Here is a 24,164-nt window from a genome sequence, read left to right on the forward strand (position 1 = left end):
TTTATTATCTACCTTCTGCGGATGTTGGCTGTCATTTTAGTCCAAGTAGTCTTGTTAACTATTAATCTGAACAGAATATTGGTTGTCATTCCGGTCCACTTAGCACCGGTTTGTGCACCATACAGCACTATTGAAATCACTTAGCAGCAAAAGGCTCGAATTCTTATCTGGTTATCTCATCATCATAGTCATTAACATCTTGGCAGATGTGTTGTGGTTCATCATTGAGCTTCAGCTCAATGTGACTCATCTAGTTATCTAGTGTGGTACAATTGTAAGCATTAAGGAGGTTCCATCAATGGACATATTGAGTACGTACGAGTTACACTTAGTCTCTGATTGTTGGTGTTCATCCCTGAGCAGGTTGAATCTGTTTTCTTTTCCATTCCTGAATAAACTTTTTTCTTTCTAAATTAAAATGCCAGATAATATTTTGCAGTTTCGTTTTAATTCTACTTAATCTACTTTCCATATTTTACACAACTTATATAAATATAGCATATATGTAATCTTATTTTATTTGTAGGATTTAAGCTTCAAGGGTGAATGCTCAACCTCATCAATATCAGATTTAAATCTTGTTCATGCGCTGTGTAAATTGAGGGATCCTGATTGGTAAGTATGTATCACATTATTAAACTACATTATTTTAATTTTTAATCTTTAAATCTTTAAATCATTAAAATTATTCAGAAACGCTGTGTCAAGAACCTCTTAAAGAGACAAAAAAATTGTATCTCTTTAAATGAGATTTTGGTGAATTATATATGGTATATACAGGGACAGAGTTAGAAACGAACAAATAAAAGAAATCGTTAGGTCCGATTCGAAAAACAATCGGAAAAGATGTTGAACAAGGCTAATTTTAAGATGGCGTAGACGTGTAGTCCGAATGAATGAGTCGTCTCTTAAGAAAACAGCGTGAAATTTGAAACCAGGTGAGAGAAAAAAACGTGAAATACCCAAAATATTCTCTTGGACCACGAAATGTGGCAGATAGAAGAAGACGGAGGGTCTTGAAAGTGGACAGCGACGATTGGCGCTATGAAATCATTAGATTAGATAATAGATAGAAAGAACGACGTTTAATTAGCTTAATCGGTCACGCATTAAAAGCGTTCCTGAAATAATATATAAGCGAATTTATAACAAATGTGAAGAAAGAACATGATACACTCAATTTGGTTTCAAAATGGCTTGGGAACAAGAGAAACGGTAAGCGAAATTGGATTTGATGGCAAAGATATTCGAATGATTCAACAACTATATTGCAATAAAAAATCTGAACTAAGGACCGCTAACGGCCTATACACAGGGGAAATGGAGATAAGGAAATGTGTAAGACAGGGTTGTGTTCTCTCTCCACTACTGTTCAACATTTATGAAGAAAATATATTTCAGCTTTCATAATAAAACAAAAAAGTCATCAAAATTAATGGACTATTAATAACCTAATATATATATATATATATATATATATATATATATATATATATATATATATATATATATATATATATATAATAGCGAACAGAGGAGCTGCAAGATTTAGTGAATATCATAAATAGTAGTAGTAGAGCGGGAGAGGAGTACGGGCTTAACATTAACATAGCAAAAGTCAAATATATGATAATCAGCAGACAACCCCGAATATAAATAATAAAGCTATTGAACGGGTTAAAAGATTTAAATACCTTAGAGCTACATTAAACAGCACGTGGGACTGTGACCTGAAATTGAAGATAAGAGTAGCGATGGTTAGAAAGGCCTTCGTTAAATTTGATAAATATCTCATTAGCCTTGAAGGTCCTTGAACCCTTAGAATCCAGGTGCTGAAATGCTACATATGGTCGCTTAAAGTGAGATCTCTAAATTGTCTTATCTTAAAAAGCTACTTCAAATTACATGGGTGGACCATGTAACAAATGATGAGGTCCTAAGAAGAGCTACTGTCTAAAGAGAATTGTTAGAGCTCGTTAAACAGCGAAAGGTTTCATACTTGGGCCATATTCTATGAAATAATAAATTATTCTCCGAAATGTCATCTTAATGGGTAAAGTTGAAGGTTGAAGAGGCCCTAGGTGAAAGCAACATTCATGGTTCAGAGACATACGAAACTGGTGCAGCATATCTGATTGTCAGTACTATAATAAGAAGAGCAGAAGAAGGATCTCTGTACATTCGACAACCAGCATGTACGCCTTCCATGCTGCATAGCGTACGTATCCAAACAAGATATATATATATATATATATATATATATATATATATATATATATATATATATATATATATAACTCAATGGAAAATTCCAACTTTTGAAGTCCTGGTTCCCTAATTATTTTACATCAAAACTCATGAGATACTATTTGTAGAGAACGAAATCTGAATTGATGTAAAATAATTATAAAACTCATGAGATACTATTTGTAGAGGACGAAATCTGTATTGAAAACAAATGTTAAAATTCTTCTACAAATTAAACATATTCCAAAATTTTGCGTTTATTGTGAGTTATTTTGCGAGTATTGTTGTAAAAGTTAGGTGTGCAGAATGTTGATGATAGTGTTGCTATCAACAAATCCTCACAGACACTTTGTCTAAGGACTAGCAACCTCAGTGGAATCTTACGTTGCCATGTGATTAATTCCTTTTGTAACTTAAACATCATAGTTTTTAATTATCAAAGATGTAACTCAAAGTTAATCAAACTACATTTAAAGGGTTTCTTACCCACATATTCAGTGGCTTTAAACATATACATCCAGATAGCACTGATGATGGAATAGTTATTCCGAAAACGTACTGTGATGTAGCCCGATAGGGTTTTTATATTATAACTTTTATAAAGGGATTATTTAAATAAAATTAGTATTGAAAGTATTATCGTAACACTTATCACAGACCATACGCGCATGTTATAAACAGAGTACAACAGAAACGCCTTTTTTTGTATACGCAAGTCCAAAAACTTTTCTGAATTTAAATTTTCCTTGTTGAAGAACGTTCCTATAATCCTCCTCCTTTATCTTTTGTCCTTCCTAAGGATGTGGTGGGGCTATGTAATTTATTTGACTATTTCTGTCCAATTATCTCTCTCCTGTGCATGTTGTTTTGCTTCGGAGAATGAGTAACCAGTCATGTACTTTATTTGGTTCGACCATCGTACTGAAGATCTTCCTCTGGATCTTTTACCCGCTACGTTACCTTCAACTATCATTCGCTCCATGCCTTCTCTTCTTCTGGTTATATGTCCAAAATATCTCAGTATATTTTGGTTGATAGTTAAAGTGAGTCTAGTGTTTATGTTAAGTTCTGCTAGAATTGAGTTATTTGTGCGATGGGCGGTCCATGATATGTGCAACATTCTACGGTAGACCCACATTTCAAATGCCATTATACGCTTTGAATCGGCTTTTTTTTTAATGTCCAAGTTTGTGAAGCATAGGTGGCGATAGGAAATATCAATGCTCAAACAATGCGTAATTTTGTGTTTTTTGTGATGTCAGTGTTCTTCAAAATTTTTGTGAGTTTGGCTGTTGCCGATCTGGCCATTGTGATGCGTCCACGGATCTCGTCTTCGCATCCTCCACTGTTAATAATAACGGAGCCTAAGTAATTAAATTGCCTGACCACTTCGTAACCTGCCATGTTTCTTAACTCTGCTTGGTTGTTTCTGATTCCATAGATGATCATCACTTTGGTTTTCTGAATATTTATTTTCAAACCATATTCTGTACTTACCGTGCCTAGCCTATTTATAATTTGTTCCAGTTCTTCTGGTGATGACGCCAATATAATAGTGTCAATAGCATAACGTAGGTTTTTGATTTTTCTTCTTCTATCGTTGCTCCATATGGATCCCTGTCGAACTCCAGATTTGAATTTGAAGTTTTTCGAAACCACATTATTAACTCTTACATTAGCGGTATTATTTATATATAGTTTTTGTAATAAATAAATGAGATGTTCTGGCGTACCCATTTCTCTAAGTATACGCCACATTTTATTCCATTTTACGGCATCGAAGGCCTTTTAATAGTCAACAAAGCATAAATATGTTTCTATGTTAAAGTCTCGAGATTTTTCGAAAATTGGAGGAATATTAAGAATATGTTCTCTTGTTCCTCTACCTGGAACGAATTCGCATTGTTCTTGGGGAATTTGTGGTAAAAGAATTAATTTTAGTCTTTCATTGATGATGGTTAGAAGTACTTTGCTCGTGTGTGATATCAATGCTTCTGTACGGTAATTACTGCAATCTGTCGGTGAACCTTTTTTATATATGGGAATAAACGTGAGTTTACCCTGAAAGTGGTCATTTGACCACTTTCAGGTATTCCAGATCTCATTACAAATTCTAAGCATTAGAGGTAATGGATTTTGACAAGAGTTATGAGTCATGCCGATGCAGTACACAAGTGTACCTGTTGTTTACAAGATCATCTTCTTCTTCTCGTGCCACTCCTAGCGGAGATTGGAAATCATCATGGCCACTGCGACTTTGTTAGCAGCGCGCCTAAAAAGTTCAATCGAACTACACCCGAACCATTCACGTAGATTACGAAGCCACGATATTTTTCTTCTTCCCACACTTCTTTTGCCCTTAATTTTGCCCTGCATGATATTTCTTAAAAGTTCGTACTTTTCACCTCTCACAATGTGCCCCAAGTATTCCATCTTTCTAGTTTTTATCTCATTTAGAATTTCGCATCTTTTGTCTAAAGTTTGGAGTACTTGCGTGTTAGTGACGCGGTCCATCCATGATATTCTCATAGCTCATAGCAAGATCATAGCTCTTGTCAAAATCCATTAGCTATACTTCCGTCATTAATTCTCCCATTTCTTTGAGTGTTTCAGCTGTTATTCCATCTTCTCGTTCTGCTTTTCTGAATTTCAACTTTTTAATTGCCGCTTCAATTTATGATTTCAATATTTGAGGTTCTTTTTCACAACTCCTTTTCTCTGTATTATAGTCTGGGTCGTTGTTAGAGAATAGTATTTCGCAAAATTGTTTCCACACCTCTGCGATACCGTCTGGGTTTGTTATGGTATTTCCACTTATATCTTTAATGATCTGTGTCTGTGATTTGAATTCTCTCGCTAGATACTTGACTTTTGAGAAAAGTTCTCTAGATTCTTGGCGGTCAGCATATTCCTCTAGTTGTACACATATGTTTTTAATATAATTATTTTTGTCCTTTCTGCGTTTGTGTTTTATAGTTGTATTGATGATGCATATCTCCATTTCTTTTTGTTTTGAATTTGATGTGCCGTTTCTAAGTCTTCGTCTTTCTTCTACAAGATTGAGAGTTTCTTCAGTCATCCCATGTTTTTCCTAGCTGTTTTGTCTTTGAGATTAGTGTATTGTTGATGGCTTCAGTTCCAATAATATTGTGTCTAAATATTCCTAACCAGACATTTATTTTTCGACGATATTAGGTACAGTTTTTAAATAATATTCTCAGGCTTTCTTGCCGACCAAATCCTATAATCTTAAACATTTAATTCATTAATAAGTCAGTAGATAGTCGCTCCGAAGATTCCTTTTAGGATTAAATACGTATAAGCGAACGAAGAGTCACTATACGTGAAATTAAATCTTAACTGTCTTTCCTTTTATTTCGATATACTCTTTATGAGTACAAGAAACCAATTCGCTAAGGATTTTTGCTTAGTTGAGGAGATATGTTGTGGAATGCAATTTTAGATTCCTCATTTCTCTTTTTACATCTTTATCAACGTCTGTTTTGCCCTGCAATTCTTAGAAGGCACAGATTAAAGCAAAAAATCTGGATTTTGGTTTCGTCAATTAGAAATCTTTGGATTTCTAGTTTCGTGATTTCTGATTCAGAGCTTCTGTAAATAGTCGCTCCGAAGATTCCTTTTAGGATGAAATACGTATAAGCTGATATACAGAGGCACTATACGTGAAATCAAATCTTAACTGTCTTTCCTTTTATTTAATGCATTATTTAATGTAAATGTAGATTCACCAACAAACAAAATGTTTTTTTTTTAATGATCTGTCTACATTAGCCCTTTCCAAAATTTCATAACAGAATTCTGCTCATCTCTCAACCTATTCTTTTCTTGGTTCTTGATGACATTGAAATTTGTACGAACGGAATTGATTTATTTTCAAAATTTTTAGGCTATGAAATTATGAATGTCAAACTGGTCTGCAATAGTTCGAGAACTTATTGTAGGATTTTCAACTACGGAATGTTAATAGATTGATTTCGTTTTGATTTTCTAACTTTCTTGGTACTTCAGCAATATTGTTTGTACATGTACAATTAGGAATCACGGTACCAGTATTTTTAAACTTTTTTAAAATCGTTTGACTTGGCCTATTGGGATATCATACGCTAAATAACAAACTGACAGTGCGCGCACTATTACCTGAATAAAACATCTTTATTGTTGTTACTTTCTACTCAACTGAGTACATTTTATAAACTTTATTGTTTTTTAAATAATAAATCACAAAATAAAAATATTAACTATTCAAATATTGTTAATATACAAGTATAACATCATTATAACCGAAAGCAACTCGTTATACACATTGTACACTACGTGTGGCCTAACTTTTACAAAATTACTCTGGCAAATGTATTATAAATATTGTAATATATTTGAAAAATGTTTACATTTGTTTTTCAGTCAGATTTCAGTCCTCTTCAAATAGTATCTCATGACTTTTGATGAAAAATAATTAGGGAAGCAGGAATTTAATACTCCAAAATTTTCCATTGAGTTTACTATGGCCCGTTTCACGATTCACCATCCAGTATATACGTAAATATTTAAGTAAACTAATAATAAAATTTATTATACATCATTCAGAGAATGTAACTGCTCGTATTTTGTAGGAATATCTCTTTACGAGGTCTAGGTGAAATAATAGAGCTCTGCAAAGTGATCGAGATAGAATCAATTTATCCACACATGACTATGATAAACCAACGATTAGTAGACTTAATTAAAAGTTCCCGATCCCATGTCAGTAGGTATTCTTGTCAGGCACTTGGACATCTCTTCGAATACGCTAAGGACACGAGAAGGCCAGTAAGAATAATTAACAACTAAGATATAAAGTATCAAATATTTTAAAGTATCAAATTATTTAGTACTTTTATAGTTTTCTACCGATTTATGCGATGAGTTTTGTTTTTATCATCGACATTATACCCAGTTACCAAATTTATGCAAAGAACTGGCTGTAAAAAATATCCCTACCTCTCATTTTTAAGTGTTTGTGTTAATTAATACTTTATTTTTTATGATTACTTGAAAATTCATAAACAATGTTGGAATTATAACTTTCTGGTTATCGACTTTATATCTCTCAATGACATATATTTGTGTAATCATTTATTAATCTTTACAAATAATCAAATATCATTGACTTCTAAGAATTTAATTTATATCTAAAAAATATTAAAAATGTGGTTTTTAAAACATTTTATTTATTTATTTAAAATAAATATAAGATTTCCCTTGTTCTTCCGCTTGCTAAGATCGATTCAAACTGACGTAGCAAGTGTTATTTTCCACAAAAAGACAAAATGCATGGTTACAACAGCAAATTTACTAAGATGTAAATTGGAGTTGGAAGGTCAGATGATAGAATAAGTGATGGAGTTTAAATATCTAGGCATCCCATTATCTAGCTACGAAAAGCTCGAAACTGAAGTGGAAGATCAAACGAATAAAGCAAACAGAGCCGCAGGCTGCCTGGATGAAACAATACGGAGAAATAAAGATATGGGAAAAGATATAGTTTTAAAATATCGAAAGGCAGAATTTACAAAACAGTCATCATACCAATAATGACATACGCGGCAGAAACAAGACCTGACACAGAGAGGACAAAAAGGATGTTAGAAACAGCAGAGATGAAAACACTTAGAAAAATTTATGGTAAGACACTATGGGACAAAGCTAGAAGTACATATATACGACGTAGATGCAAGGTGAACATTAAGAACTGGGTAAGAAATAGAAGAGTAGAATGGAACGATCATATAAGCCGAATGACAACAAAAAGAGTAGTAAAGACGGCAAGAGACGGTTCCCCAATAGGAAGACGATCAGTAGGAAGACCACGAAAACGATAGAACGACAACTTACTGGAGGCACATTGAAAAACAGACAGAGTCATGTCTATATAAAAAGAAGAAGAAGAAGAGAAGAAGGAAGAAGAAGAGAAGAAGAAGAAGATTTCTTTTAAGCCATTCATTTGGTATTACGCCACTTTCATATATGTTATTAAAAAAATGAGTTAGTAGTTTTATCATCTATTAGTCTTATTACATCTATTTCTATTTCGTCTAGTCCACAAGCGTTCCAATACTTTGCACATTGTATCGCATGTTTTACATCTATGTCTAGGATTGGGGTCCTTCCATTTCCCCCGTCGACATCTGTTGTAATTCAGGTTTGTCATATGCAAAGGATTGTTCGATCAATTTCTCCCATACTTGAATTTGTTGGCTTCTTTCTATAATTATTCTTCTTTTGTTGCCAGCTAGTTTCTTGTTATTATTGGAGTTGTTTTAAATTGTTTGTAAAAATTAAATGTATCATATTTGTTGTTTAGGTTTTCTATTTCGTCACAAATTTTATTGAGAAAACTTTCTATTGCTTCTTTAATTTTTGAATCTATGGTTCTCTAGATTTCTTTATATATAGATTATCTAGATGTGGGTTGTTTTTGTGTTTTTCTCTCTTCCGTTAGTTCCAAAAAAGCTTCTGTCATCCATTATTTCGTTTCTTACCTTTCGTATTCTTAAATTCTTCTCTTTTTACTCCAACTATGATATTTTTTATGGTTTGCCATATTATCTTTTCTATTTATTCGTCCCTTGTTATGATGATTTGTTTCAGGTCTTCATTAAGTTTGGTTTTTACTTTTTTTATTATCTTCGTTCCGTATTTCAATATTGCACTTCTTTGGTTTGTTTCGGCGTATTGTTTTTAGTTTTTATGAGATTGACAACGACTGGATTGTGGTCTAATCCTATGTCCATACCTGGGTAGATTTTTGCACTCTGGATACTTGACTTAAATATATAATTAATTAAAGCAAAATCAATTTGATTCCTTACAATCTTTTGATTATTATCTTGAGGTGATTTCCATGTATATATTTGCCTAGGAGGTAGTTTAAACCCGATGTTTGATACCACATATTCTTCTTCTTGGCAAAATTGTATCATACGATCTCTCCTGTCATTCCATGTGCCTAATCCGTATCCTCCAGTGATATCAGCTACTTTTTCTTTGATGATTTTTGCATTAAAGACGCCTAGTTTAATGTTGATGTGGTATTTCTTGAGCCTTGTTGTGATGTCCATTATTCCTACATAAAATTCTTCTATCTCATTCTCTTTGTCTGTTTTGGGTGCATCTTCTATTAGATTGAGTATAGTGTTTTTACATTTAAGTTGTGATAGCGCTATCCTTTCGGAGTAAAGGGTGAAGTTTTCTAGAGATTTATCAATGTTTTTGTGTATGATAAATGCGACGCCATATTGTTGAGGACAGTTATTTTCTCCTTAAGAGAAGTAGATAAGATGGTCATAAATTTGTAGTCTTCCTTTACCGGCCATCTTACTTCGCTCAATCCCAATATTTCAATAGTATTCCTGCTCATCTCTTGAATTACATTATGGACCTTTCCTGCTCTTAGTAGACTTAGAATTTTCCATATTCCAATTTTTATCGGTTTTTTCATTATAGCAAGTCCAAAGATTCTTCGCACCCTGCTTTATTTAACTACGCTGCCGGTACTCAGGGTCGTCGTTGATTTTACTTGCCATGAGTGATTTTCTTAAGATTTCCATAAAGGATCTTTAATGCAGTAGTTTTTTCTTGCTTTCTGTATCCTGATGCCGTTGATCTTATTGGTTCTTCCGCCTTAGGAGTTGATTTCTCCACTCAAGGGCAACAGAGTGCCCCTACTTCAGACCACACTTCCACCTTGTCAAGGAAGCTGTTGGTAGATTTAAAGGGGACCATTTATACCGATGGTAGTTCGGTGATTTCTCCATATCTGGTTACCCTCACTTAGTTTAGCCTGCAGACCAACGCAGTTATCCGGGGTGTGACACGTGGAGCCATAAGTGAGAATTTGGTGTCTTATGAGCTCCAGTTATCAAAAACCATCTCCCGTCTATGACGCTTGATGCGGCCGTACTGATAAAAGGTACTAAGTTCCTCTATAACACAACCCTACTCATGAATTAGATTGTTACTATTTACTAATTAAACGTTAAATCGAGTATTTTGATGAATTGTGATCCCTATTAAAGATAATGTGATTAAAATATTAATTTATATTGCGATAAATGTCCAACTGCAATATCTGCTACCACAGGTTTACATTTTAGAAAGTCTTTATTGTTGATTATATACAAACGACCAGCCGAGACACCCTCAAACTGAAAGCTTTCTTTACGCAGATGACTTTGATATGGGCGTTTGTCGTCTGGCACCTGAGAATCTTTGACGAATTTTTGTTCGACGATGTATTATCGACATATTCTTGGCTTACTTCATTGCGATGTTGCCCATGCTGAGGTTTACTCATCCATTTTGTCCATTTTGCATATCGAATCCTCCAGGTGAGTCTTACTTGGGACTGTATTAAGAATAGATACAGCATTTTGTTTAGTCCGAATTTCATATTAATGTCATTTGTGAACATTTCTACAGTTTTTAGCGTTTAATCTCGATTCTGAGAGAAGCCATTCATTTTAAATCATAAATAACAGGATATTAAACTTTGCTACTACAGTGGTAATCCGCCTAGTCCAGGAAATCCACAGTTGTAAACCTCTTTGATAATATTCAAGAGTTCATCAGTAATGAAGCGTTCATAGTAACTATAGGAAGTATTATGGCAGCGTTGACAGTTGTGCTTCGTATCTTTGATCTATCCAGCATTGGTGTTAAGAGTAGCTGGCGTTTAAAGTTGATTTCAATGATTACAATTTATTGGTACTTTTTACAGTGGAATTGAGTTTACTATAGTAACTTCTTACCTAAATGCTCAGAAAGTTTATTGTCCCATTTTCAATTGTTACTAACTTTGTATGACCTTAACTAATATGAATAAAGAAGTTTTTGTTTTAATATAGCCAGGTATTATTGAGCTGTGTCGTTTCTGGATCATGTTGCGACTATCTTGCTCTATTCAGCATTACTTTGCCAGCTCTTCTGATTACTTTGCTACTTCTCACTCCTCGAATATATCGCGTAATTGTCCAATATCCTCACGCAATAACTAAGTTTTATTATGTCCTTCCGATATTAGAGCCCCGTTATCTTCCGATCATAATGCCCTCTTAATAAGATTAGCAATTTCTGCAAAGTAAATCAGTATATGCAATTATTTTACGACGTAATCGATCGGTAGGACTTCAAATAGCATACATATAGTTTCTTACAAGAGTTTATTTTTGGTAGTGGTGGTCTACTAAGCGGGTTTGTTCCATTGAACTTTTGTATAGCACGTGCCATTTCGCTTACCAGGCTATCGTGCACTATAATACCCACTAACTGCAACTAGCAGAGTTTATTCTCAAATAGAACAAATTTTAAATTTGAACGCATGACATACTTTCCTCCAAATAACCACTCCCGGCATCTACATATACCAGACACCAGTTTTAAAATCCTATCTTATAGATATAATTTTTTATAAAAATATATCTAGAACAATAAAGACGTAGTCGACCTAATACCTAACTAACATGATATCTATTGTAGATCTCAACCGAATCATATCTACATATATAATATCTATCATATCTTTTTCAGGAATTCTGTGAACTAGTCGATACTCTTCTTTCTAAATGTGCCTCCGCAAACAAATTTATTCGACACGATGCCAACCTGGCGTTAGATTGTATGGTGACTCACATTCCGATATTTCATTCCGTTCGGGCCCTTTGCGCTAACGGTCCACAACACAAAAACCCGTTAGTGCGCACAGCAGCTGCTAGATTACTGGTGTGTGCGACAGTTCTAGCTGTACCGAATATCCTGCATCCCCAAAGCAATGAGCATACCAGGAGAAGAATCATACAGACGATGGTTAGTTTTCTAGAAGATAAGCACGCCGAAGTTAGGTAGATACTGATTTATATTTGACAAAAAAGTATTATATAAAATTTTGTAATGTTATAAACGTTACATTTTATCTATTATCTTCAATTCATTATTTTATTACTGAATTCTTTTTAGTGTAGGGCGTGTTATGTGAAATAACGTAATTCACGTGTCCTGTCTTGAGCGTGAACGTAGGCGATGCTTCTGCATTTATTTACAACGCCAACATGATTTTTTATTCTATCAGTGAAAACTAATAGCGGCTGTTTCTTTTTCTAATTCTACTCCTAGAATACAGCAGCAATTCAATTTGGTATGTAGGAACAATGGTATATCTAGAAGCATAGTACCAGTTCCATTTAACATCTGGGAAAACGTTATTAATCCCATTTAACATGTAAGAACACAATAGCAAATCTGTAATAATTCCTCAAATAATTTTCCTTACTCTCTCATTTGCTTCTTCTTTTAATTTAGTGATATTATATATTGTATTTTCCCATTCTGTGTTAAGTTGCGAAGAATCCTATATATATATATATATATATATATATATATATATATATATATATATATATATATATATATATATATATATATATATATAAATGAAACAACTTATTCCAGTGCTTAGAAGCCAGCGGAAGAAAAAGTATAAAGCAACTAAACCTGTGAGACTACTGACAGAAGAGGAACAAAATAAATATGAAAGAATAGTCAGTAGAGGATTAGATAATATTGCAGAAAGTGGGGATATTGAACAAACATGGATGCAAATAAAAGTATGTATGACCAAAGCAGCTCAGGCCAGTAATAGAAATATAAAACACGAATACAAAGAATGGTTCGACGATGAATGTAAAATGGAACTAGATGAACGAAATAAATTAAGAATGAAAATGATGCAAGAAAAAACAACAGAGATAGAAAGAAAATACAATGAACAAAGGAAAAGAGCCAAAAGAATAATAAGATCTAAGAAAAGAAAATACAATGAAGATAAATTAAAATGTATAGAACAGAGCTATAAAAATAGAGAAATTAGAAACTTATATCAAGGGGTGAAAAATGAGAAAAAGGGGTACCAAGGAAAACCTGTACACTACAAAAACAAAAGTAGAAGAAATTTAGTAAGTGACGAAGAAATATTGAGCAGATGGAAAGAATACTTTGAAGAACTTTTAAATGAAATTCCCACAACAGAATATGAAGAGGAAGAAGAAGTGAAGGAAAATGTCGATCAAGAACGAATAGAGGAAAGACCACCTAACGAAAAAGAAATAAAAGAAATAATAGAGAAACTAAAGAATAATAAGAGCTCAGGAAGAGATGAAGTAACAGCTGAAATGTTTAAATATGGAGGACCAGTACTAACTAAGCATTTGGAAAAGTTGCTAAAAGACATATGGGAACAAGAAAAATTACCGAAGGAATGGACCGAAGCGACACTGTGCCCTTTTCACAAAAAAGGCGACAACAGTTTATGCCACAATTACAGGGGAATAGCCCTACTAAATGTTGCATATAAAATACTTGCAGTATATATAAAAGATAAGCTATCTCAAAATATAGATAATGACATAGGGGAATATCAATGTGGATTCAGAAGAGGGCGCAGCACAGTGGATCAAATTTTCCTACTGCGCGAAATACAAGCAGAAAGCTACGAATATGGGAAACCTACAATGGCCCTATTCATCGACTTTAAACAAGCGTTCGATAGGATAAAACGCAAAGAAATATACAAAGCACTACGTGAAATGGGAATTAGTGAAAAACTGATAAGAATGGTAAAAGTGACACTCCGAAAAACAGAGAATAGGGTTAAAATAAATGGCGAAGAAACAGATAAGTTTGAGGTCAGTAAGGGGGTGCGACAAGGAGACCCACTGTCATCGCTGTTGTTCAGTATCGTCCTCGAAGTTACCATCAGAGAAGCTGGAATCAACAGGTCAGGACTTATATATCAAAGAAAACACCAATGCACAAATGCAAAGAGACTATAACCAATATTTTCTAACATACAGTGAAGTGATGAAAGAAGAACGATCACGAGCAGGCGTAGGTATACTTGTCCATAAAAAATTTAAAGACAACATAAATAACTGCCGTTATATCTCCGAAAGAATAATACATACGAACATCACAATGGACTACCAAAAATTAAATGTCATATCTATCTATAGCCCCGAGGACTGCAAACCTAAGGAGGAACGAGAGGCATTCTACGAACAATTGCAAACCATCCTGGATGAAATACCTCATGAAGAACCCTTAATTCTTATGGATGACTTTAATGGACGAATCGGAAATTAAATAGTTCCAGGAGTAAAACAAAGATTTAATGAAAAGAATGTCATCGCAAATGGAAAACTCATGGCTAATCTCTGTGGTTTTAGCGAACTGAAAATCAATAATACATTTTTCGACCATAAGCTCTAGTATAAATATACATTTAAAAACTCCAGGGGCATCTGGATTGTCAATCTATGATTGATTTTATAGTCACTAATAGAAAAATCCACCCAAAGCAAATTCTAGATAGCCGAACTTTAAACTCAGTAGACGCAGGGAGTGAACACAAACTAGTACTAGCAAAAATAAAAATGAAAATAACACCAAAACATTTTCTACATGAAATCACCGAGGAAAATTGAATGTAGAATCACTGTGGAACGACTCTACAAGAGAAATGTTCCGAAGGAGGCTAGCACAGAAGATACAGCTGAAACAAATAGACGACATCGAAGATGTAAGAGAGAGATGAAAAAAAAGAGAAATGTAAAGAGAAACGAGAGGCCTACACGAAGTGCAAAACATCAAATACTCCAGAATTCCGAGACACCTATAGAAGAATACGAAATGAAACAAAGCAGTTGGTAAGAAGAACAAAAAATGAACACTGGGAACAGCTTACAAAAAGAATGGAAAGCAACTTTTACGGTACACAAAAACAAATATGGAGATTCATAAGAAACCAACGGAAGGAAATGGCAGAATTGAAGGAATACAATAACATACCAGCAAACGAATGGGAAAGATACCTAACGAAACTGTTTAAAGAAGAGGAAAATAATAATCAACACAATAGCGTACCTGAATTAAGACACGAAATAGAAATCAGTTTTCAGGAAGTATAGACACAAATTCACTCAAAAATAGAAAGTCACCAGGACCAGACGGAATAACCAACGAGCTTCTAAAACACGGGGGAGAAAGTATAACCCTAGAGATGACAAAACTTATACAAAAACTAATATTGCACTTATATGGCAGAATGAATGGGTACCAGAAAAGTGGCTGAAGGCAATAATATGTCCGTTGTATAAAAATAGTGATCAACTGGAGTGTAAGAACTATAGAGGCATTACTCTGTTAGCATCTGCGTATAAAATCTTCGGCAATGTATTATTTGAAAGACTTAAACATTTTACAAAGGATATTGTTGGTCAATATCAATGAGGATTTACTGCTGGAAAGTCAACTACACATCAAATTCAAGCACATAGGCAGATTCTAGAAAAGTCACTAGAATATAACATAGAAACACACCATCTCTTCATTGACTTCAAAGCAGCCTATGACACTGTGAAAAGAACTGCATTATATATTGCAATGATAGACTTTGGGATCCCACCTAAGTTAGTTAAGTTGACCCAACTAACAATGCAAAACGTAAGCTCATGCGTTAGAATTGAAGGAGAAAACTCTACGTTCTTTGACATTAATAATGGTCTAAGACAGGGGGACGCGTTGGCGTGTCTGCTCTTTAATATTGCCTTGGAAAAGGCAATCAGACAATTAAATATTAGAGTGAATGGAACTATTTTTAATAGATCGACGCAAATTCTCGCATTCGCTAACGATATAGTTATAGTAGGCAGAAGTATGAGAGACATGGTGCAGTGTTTTACAAGGCTTGCGGACGCAGCAAGTGAATTAGGACTTGTGGTAAACGATGAAAAAACCAAATATATGTTGGTTTCTAAAAACCCTCGAAATATCCAACAGAGAATTCAAATTAACAACCATACCTTTGAGCAAGTGAAAGAATTTACATATCTTGGATCGCTAGTAAACACAACACAACAAACACTACAAGCGACGAAATAAAAAGACGCATAGCAATAGCAAACAGAACTGTTCACGGTCTCCAGAAACATTTAAAAAATAAAAATATAAAACGTGCAGTAAAGCTTAATATATACAGGACCTTAATAAGACCGGTTTTGATATATGGGGCTGAAACGTGGATCTTATCTCAAAATGATAAAAGACTTCTTGGTATTTTTGAGAGAAAAATTCTTGGAAAGATTTTTGGGGCCGTAAATGAAAATGGGCTATGGCGTCGAAGATACAACTTTGAACTATATCAGTTATACACCGATCCAGATATGTGAAATTCGTTAAAGTGCAGAGACTTAGATGGGCTGGACACATTGCTAGGATGTCAGATCACGAATACACGAAGAGATTAAAACATTTTCAAAACCAGAGGGCACAAGAAGCAGAGGACGACCATGAATGAGATGGATTGATGATATGGAAGAAGACCTAGAGATTCTAAGGGTTAGAAGATGGAGGGAAGTTGCCAGGAATCGACAGGAGTGGCGACTTCTTTGTGAGCAGGCCAAGATCCACAACGGATTGTCGAGCCACTTATGATGATGATGATGAATATTGCACTGCAAGATACCAGACGCATGGAGATACAGCATAATGATACCAATGTTCAAGAAACGAGATAAAGAAGACAATTATAGAGGTATAAATCTACTGAACATCGCACTTAAGCTTACCACAAAAGTCCTAACCAGCAAAATCAATAAACTAACAACTTTATCAGATGAAGAACAAGGATTCAGATCCGGAAAATCCTGCGTAGACGCCGTATTTGTACTAAGACAAATCACAGAAAAGCGCTATCGAGTACAATAAACCAGCATATCTATATTTTATAGACCTGGCAAAGGCTTTCGATCGCATCCAAGTCGAAGACGTCTTACACTTACTGTATAAAAGAAACACACCAATCAATATTATACAAATCATCGAAAACATCTACTTCCATAATCGAATACAGGCAAAGATAAATGGAAAACTAACACAGTGTATACCAGTACAAAGCGGAGTCAGACAGGGTGCCTCGTTAAGCCCACTTCTCTTTAATGTAATAATGGACGAAATAATATAAGCAGTACGTAAAGGTCATGGTTACAGAATGGGGAACAAAGAAATCCAAATATTATGTTATGCAGACGACGCCGCATTAATCGCCGAGACAGAAGACAAGCTCCAAAGATTAACACACATCTTCAATACAACAGCCAATAAATACAATATGATAATATCACTAGAAAAAACCAAATGTATGACAACATCTAAACACCCACTACGATGTAAAATCGAAATTGATGGGAAAATCAGAAAGCAGGAAGCAAGGTTTAGATATCTGGGAACAGATATAACTAGTTATGTAGATGCTGAACAAGAAGTACGACAACAAAGCTTAAAAGCAAGTAAAGCGGCGAGATCTCTTAATAATAATAATAATAATTTAAACAAGATTGAATTATTGCGTAGGGACATTGGTCAAATGACAGAATATATACGGGGAACAACAAGTAGAAAAGTCATTAAAAAAGTTGATCAAATAATGCTAAGCACTGCAAGACACTCGCAATATGATCCAGAAAACAACACAGCCCAACAGTGCCTGGATACAACAAAAACTCTCCGTTTATTCAGGACGACTAAGGAGGTACAAAGTTAGTAACAGCCGGAAATGTGACAATGCACTTTTTGAGCATGCCGAGAAGGCGTTCTATCGGAAACTCAATTCCACTGTCGAAAGTGCCAATAAAGCATACCCAAGCCAAGAAGAAATTCAGGAGTTTTGGGGAAATCAACTTTCCACACCAGCTGCTCTTAACACCAATGCTGGATGGATAGAAGATACGGCGCACAGCTGTCAACACTACCGTACAACTGTCTATGAACCCTTCACCACAGAAGAAGTCTCAAATATCATCAAAGAGCTTCATAACTGGAAATCTCCTGGACCAGACGGAGTTCAAAACTTCTGGCTTAAGAAGTTCTGGAGTGCTCATGAGTGCTTGTCAACACTAATTAATCGTGTTATTTCTAATCTGCAGGAAATACCATAATTCCTAACTCAGGGAACAAATTGGTCACATCCTGTGTAGCCCAGCGTATCTATCAACACTGCGCACTAAACAATATCATAGAACCTCAACAGAAAGGATGCGCTAAGGGTTCCATGGGTTGCAAAGAACAACTTATTATCGACTCAGTCATTTCTAACCAGGCATACACCAAAAAAAGGAACCTCTTCACTGCCTTTATTGACTATAAGAAAGCCTTTGACTCAGTGCCGCATGAATGGCTGGTAGATATATTCTTCTTCTTCTTAACATGCCATACACCAAAGTGCGTAGGCGACTATCTCATTACTAGAATTCTGTTCTTGGCGGCGTGACACAGTTCGCCTGTATTGTGTATTCCTGTCCATTCTTTAATATTCCTTAACCAGGATAATTGTTTGCGGCCGGCTCCTCTCCTACCTTCGATCTTCCCTTGTAGGATTAACTGTGGTATTTCATATTTTGCTCCTCTCAATATGTGCCCAAGGTAACCAATCTTGCGTTTTTTAATTAATTCAAAGAGTTCTCTTTCCACGCCGGCTCTCTTAAGGACGTCATCGTTTCGAACTCTATCCACCCAAGGTATGCGCATCATTCTTCTCAATGACCATATTTCAAATGCTTCAAGTTTGTTAATAGATGTTTTTTTCAAAGTCCACGTTTCCATGCCATAAAGCAAGATGGACCATATGTAGCACTTGACCATTCTGTAGCGTATTTCGAAATTTAGGTTTTGATTACATAGGAGCGGTCTGAATTTCACAAAAGCTTGTCTTGCCATTTGTATTCGGGTTTTTATCTCTTGTTGTGGACCCGATTGGTCATTGATTGTGGTGCCAAGGTATTTAAAAGTTTTCACGCGTTTTATCTGATCGTCACCTATGCATATTATCGGGTTTTCTGCTAATGACCATATATTTCGTTTTCAAAATGTTGATTTTGAGGCCATATTTTTTACCTATGCTATTCACCCTATCAAGTAATAACTGCTGATCTTCCAAATTATCAGTTATAATCACTGTGTCGTCCGCATAGCGTAGGTTGCTAATTGGTATGCCGTTCACCTTAATGCCTAATTCCGTGTCTTCTAATGCTTCCGCAAATATATTTTCAACATATAAATTAAAAAGCATCGGAGAGAGTATGCAGCCTTGGCGGACACCTTTCCGGATTTCAAATTCATCCGTATATTGGTCTTGATCAATCCTCACCTTTGCCATTTGGTTCCAGTATAGATTCTGAATAATTCTGATCTCCTTCTGGTCAATGTTGGCCCTATGTAGTAGTTCCATCATGATATCATGTTTAACATTGTCAAATGCCTTCTCGTAGTCGATGAAGGTGAGGTAGACATCTTTTCGTTGATCTAAACAGTTTTGTATTAAGGTGTTCAAACATAAAATTGCCTCTCTTGTTCCTAGTCCTCCCTTAAAACCGAATTGTGTTGACCCGCTAAGTTCTGTGTTGAACCGAATTGTGTAGATATATTAAGAATATATAAAGTCGATGATAATATAGTGGCCTTTTTAAGACATATAATGACAGATTGGAAGACTAAAATTCGCCTCCAAATACCTGGTGAAAGCAATATCGAAACGGAAAATATCGCAATTAACCGCGGCCTATTTCAAGGAGACTCGCCGAGTCCATTGTGGTTCTGTCTAGCGATGAACCCATTATCCCAGCTATTGAACTCCACTGACTCAAGTTTTAGCATTAAAAACAACAATACTGTAGTGGCGAAGCTTAATCATCTGTTGTATATGAATGATCTGAAACTAATGGCTTCCACTCGAAATCACTTAGATCAAATGCTAAAAACTGTAGAAACGTTTTCAAATGATATCAGTATGCACTTTGGGTTAGACAAATGTCGTGTACTAAATATAGTCAAGGGAAAGGTTCAGCCCGGAGGATTCGATATGCAAAATGGCCAAAACATCGAGGCTATGGGCGAAAATGACATGTATAAATATCTAGGAGTAAAGCAAGCGCGGAAAATTGACCATAAACAAATGAAAATTGAATTAACATCAGAGTTCATACGAAGAGTAAAACAGCTACTCCGCTCACATCTTAATAGTAAAAATTTGTTTAAGACATTAAACACCTACGCATTTTCCGCGCTTAGCTACTCATTTGGGATTATTAAGTGGACTAAAACGGATATAGAAACCCTTCAACGAAAAGTACGAACACACCTCACAAAGGCACAAAAACACCATCCTCGAAGTGCAGTAGAAAGAACGACATTACCGCGGTATTTAGGAGGACGAGGACTTACTGATATAAGCGAGCAATTAGAAAAACAGATTAATAATTTACGAACTTATTTTCAGGTGCAGGCGGAGACATCTACTCTTCATCGCGCGATTTGTGCAGTAGATGACACAACACCGCTCAAACTGAGAGAACAAGAAATGCGCATAAACCATCTTACTAAGAACGAAAAAATGCGCATCTGGATGGGTAAACCTCTGCACGGGCGACATCCGAATGAAGTCAGTCAAGACTATGTCGACAATGTAGCATCGAACTATTGGCTGACATCAGGAAAGATGTTCCCTGAAACAGAAGGTTCATTACTCGCCATTCAGGATCAGGTTATACCAACCAAAAATTACCTGAAATATATCGTCAAAGACCCTCAGGTCCAAAACGACAAATGCCGATATGGATGTCAAGCCCAAGAAACTATCCAACATGTTACCGGGGGCCGCCAGGCATTTGCTGCAACTGAATATAAGGAACGGCATGACTCAGTAAGGAAGATCCTCCATCAAGAGATAGCTTTTAAACTGGGACGTTTACAAACAAACCATCTCCCATATTATCTATACGTTCCTGAGAGTATGCTTGAAAATGACAACTAGAAGCTATACTGGGATCGCACTGTGCTCACAGACGAAACTGTAGCACATAATAGACCAGATCTCGTGCTAGTTAATAAACTAACAAGACAAACAACAGTAATCGATGTGGCGATACCTAACAACAATAATCTGCGTGTTAAGTATAACGAAAAGATCGCCAAGTACAGAGATCTGGAAATACAAATAAGGAGACAATGGAGAATAGAAAGTACCCACACCATACCTATTATTCTTTCTACCACTGGAGTCATCCCGAAGAACCTCCTAGAAAACATAAAAAAGCTGGGTCTAAATGAACATCTATATAAGATCATGCAGAAAGCTGTACTACTTTCGACGTCCAGATGCGTGCGAAAATTTTTGGGAGATACACCGACGTACCAAGTCACCTAGGACTCGATAACATGGAAAGAGAAAGAGTGGAGAGGAAAGAGCTCAATCCTTTTGATACCGTAGGTATCTGGGATGAGCGAATGTTCCCCTTACATGGAGTGTGAGCCGTATGGCTAAATCTGAATAATAATAACTGTGCTAACAGACCAAACAGTGGCACATAATAGACCAGATCTCGTACTAGTTAATAAACTAAAGAGACAAACAACACTAATTGATGTGGCGATACCCAACAACAATAATCGTCGTGTTAAACAAAACGAAAAGATCGCCAAATACAGGGATCTGGAAATTCAAATACGAAGACAGTGGAGAATGGAAAGTACCCAGACAATACCTATCATTCTCTCTACTACTGGAGTCATTCCGAAGAACCTCCTAGAAAACATGAAACAACAAGAAAGCTAGGTCTGAATGAACATATCTACAAGACCATGCAGAAAGCTGTACTTCTCTCAACGTCCAGATGTGTACGAAAATTTTTGGGAGATACCCCAGCATACCAAGTCACCTAGGGCTCGATAACACGGCAAGAGTCCCACCAGAGCTCAATCCTTTTGATACCGTAGGTATCTGGGATGAGTGGATTTTCCCCTTAGAGGGAGTGAGAGCCGTATGGCTCAATCTGGGATAATATTAATAATAACATACACGGCGGAGACAAGACCTGGCACATCTAAAACGAGACGACTACTAGAAACAACAGAGATGAAAATACTTCGACAACTATCAGGGAAAAGTCTGTTGGAAAGGGAGAGAAGCGAAAACATAAGAAGAGCATGCAACATAGAAGACATAAATAGATGAGTGACAAAACGGAAACAGGAGTGGAACGAACACGTTAGTAGAATGGCAGAGGATAGGATAGCACGAATATCACGAGATAAGTCACCAAATGGACGAAGCCTACATACAAGAAGAAAGAAGAAGGGATTATCAAAATATATAAAAATTAGTGACAACTTAATAATGGGACAGTATGAAGTAACTGGTAAAAACCACACAAGACAATTATGCTGCAAAATCAATACAACCGGACACTAACAAACGTCTAAAAAACTCGAACTATATTCTACAATTAATTTCTTGTCAAATTGAGTTAATCGCAGTATTATTTCAATAAATTTATCTTTAAAAATTCAAAAATTCATGACTAGGTGATTAAAAATTATTGCCACAATAAAATATTGCTAAGTAGCGGATGAAATTAATATTGATAAAACTAAAATGTGGAATATAATTAAGCATTAGTTGCTCTAAGTTTATGGCACATTCATACGTATCTCTGGATATAATTCTGCCCTGAAGCATCTAAATAATCCACTTGCATTTTATATTTGTTAATTTTCTTTCTCATCAGTGCACTATGTATTCACTCGACAAAAGTATTATCAAATACACGCAACTTCTTCTTTTTGGTTTAAACTCTTTGTCACTGGTGCGAAAAATCTTAGCACTTTCGTAGAAAGATGAATTGTATACATATTATAAACAACTGCTAAACTCTATAAAACACTAATCGCAGTGAGCAAGAAAAATAGGAGGAAGAAAATGGAAGAAAAAAAAACCAAGGCAAAAATTATGGCAATGTCAACCACAAAGTTTAACAACAGAACAACACCAACTACAAACCTTGGAGAAACGAAAATAAAGAAAATAACGTGTACAGAAAGAAAAACAAACAAAAGAAGAAAATTTAGTGACTATTTTTTTGTTTTAAAACTTTTATTTTCAAATTGTCACATTTGGATTTAGATATAAAAATGCAGATTTCTATTATGGAACGATTTTACAAAAACCTGAAAACATTTTATCGGCAGATATCTACCAATACCAATATAGAATCCAAACGGAATCTTGCCTTTTCACTTTTTTTTGGTTAATCAATATTTCTTCTTGTTATACATTTTTCTGTTGAACCAACTTTGTGCTTATTCCAATTTGTTTCAGAAAGTATGGCGAAAGATTGTATAAAATGCTAAGTGAGGAGAGAATATTTGACTTGTATCTCAACAAATACCTCGAAAAAGATGTGGTAAATAAAATGAAGAAGATTATAAAAGTGGGTAAAATATGAAACTTAAGATGAAGTAATGTAATGTAGTATATTATATATTTATATTATAATGATTTTGAGTATTATTTATGAAATAAAAGAATTTTGGAACCTAAATCCGTTTTATTATTTTCGACTAAACCAAATTTTATATTATAACAAAATTCATTTCATCTCTCACCATCAACACGAAAAATCGAGTTGATAACGTTAAATGCACTGCAGTTGTCAAATATTTAAATATTTCTTTGAAGTGGAACGGTTATACTTTGTAACTAAAATTGAAATTTATTTTTAATGTGTTTAATTTTAGTACACAAGAAGCTAATTCAGATAGACTTTTAGTAGATCTGAAAAAAGTACTTCGGTTACGATGGAAAACTGATAATCGAGAGTTGACTTGAAGAAAAAAGACCTAAGGGAAGGGCTCCAAGGCGTTAGGTGGTTCAAACAAAAATACTTAATAATTGAGGGTATGGTGTCACCATATCCCTAAAAGGGATTAGAACTTGGGCGGCCCGCCACTATTTAGTTGCCAATCCTGCCAAAATTAGG

At 35.1% G+C, this 24,164-nt stretch overlaps 1 protein-coding gene across 2 annotated transcripts in view; it reads left to right on the forward strand.

The window, feature by feature from the left end:
- LOC140446786 (uncharacterized) overlaps nucleotides 1-23,715 on the forward strand; it is a 35,976-nt gene extending 12,261 nt beyond the window's left edge. Inside the window, exons 2-5 of one of the 2 annotated variants that reach the window (XM_072539373.1) lie at nucleotides 527-615; nucleotides 6,879-7,074; nucleotides 11,833-12,143; nucleotides 23,504-23,715. In XM_072539373.1, the coding sequence (XP_072395474.1) occupies nucleotides 527-615; nucleotides 6,879-7,074; nucleotides 11,833-12,143; nucleotides 23,504-23,630 (723 nt within the window). In that variant the 3' untranslated portion in view covers nucleotides 23,631-23,715. The remainder of the gene's footprint in view (nucleotides 1-526; nucleotides 616-6,878; nucleotides 7,075-11,832; nucleotides 12,144-23,503) is intronic. The other variant, XM_072539374.1, reaches the window with a different exon arrangement.
- The last annotated feature ends 449 nt before the right edge of the window (nucleotides 23,716-24,164 follow it).

This window comes from Diabrotica undecimpunctata, chromosome 7 (assembly GCF_040954645.1).
Source record: "Diabrotica undecimpunctata isolate CICGRU chromosome 7, icDiaUnde3, whole genome shotgun sequence".
Lineage (NCBI taxonomy): Eukaryota > Metazoa > Arthropoda > Insecta > Coleoptera > Chrysomelidae > Diabrotica > Diabrotica undecimpunctata.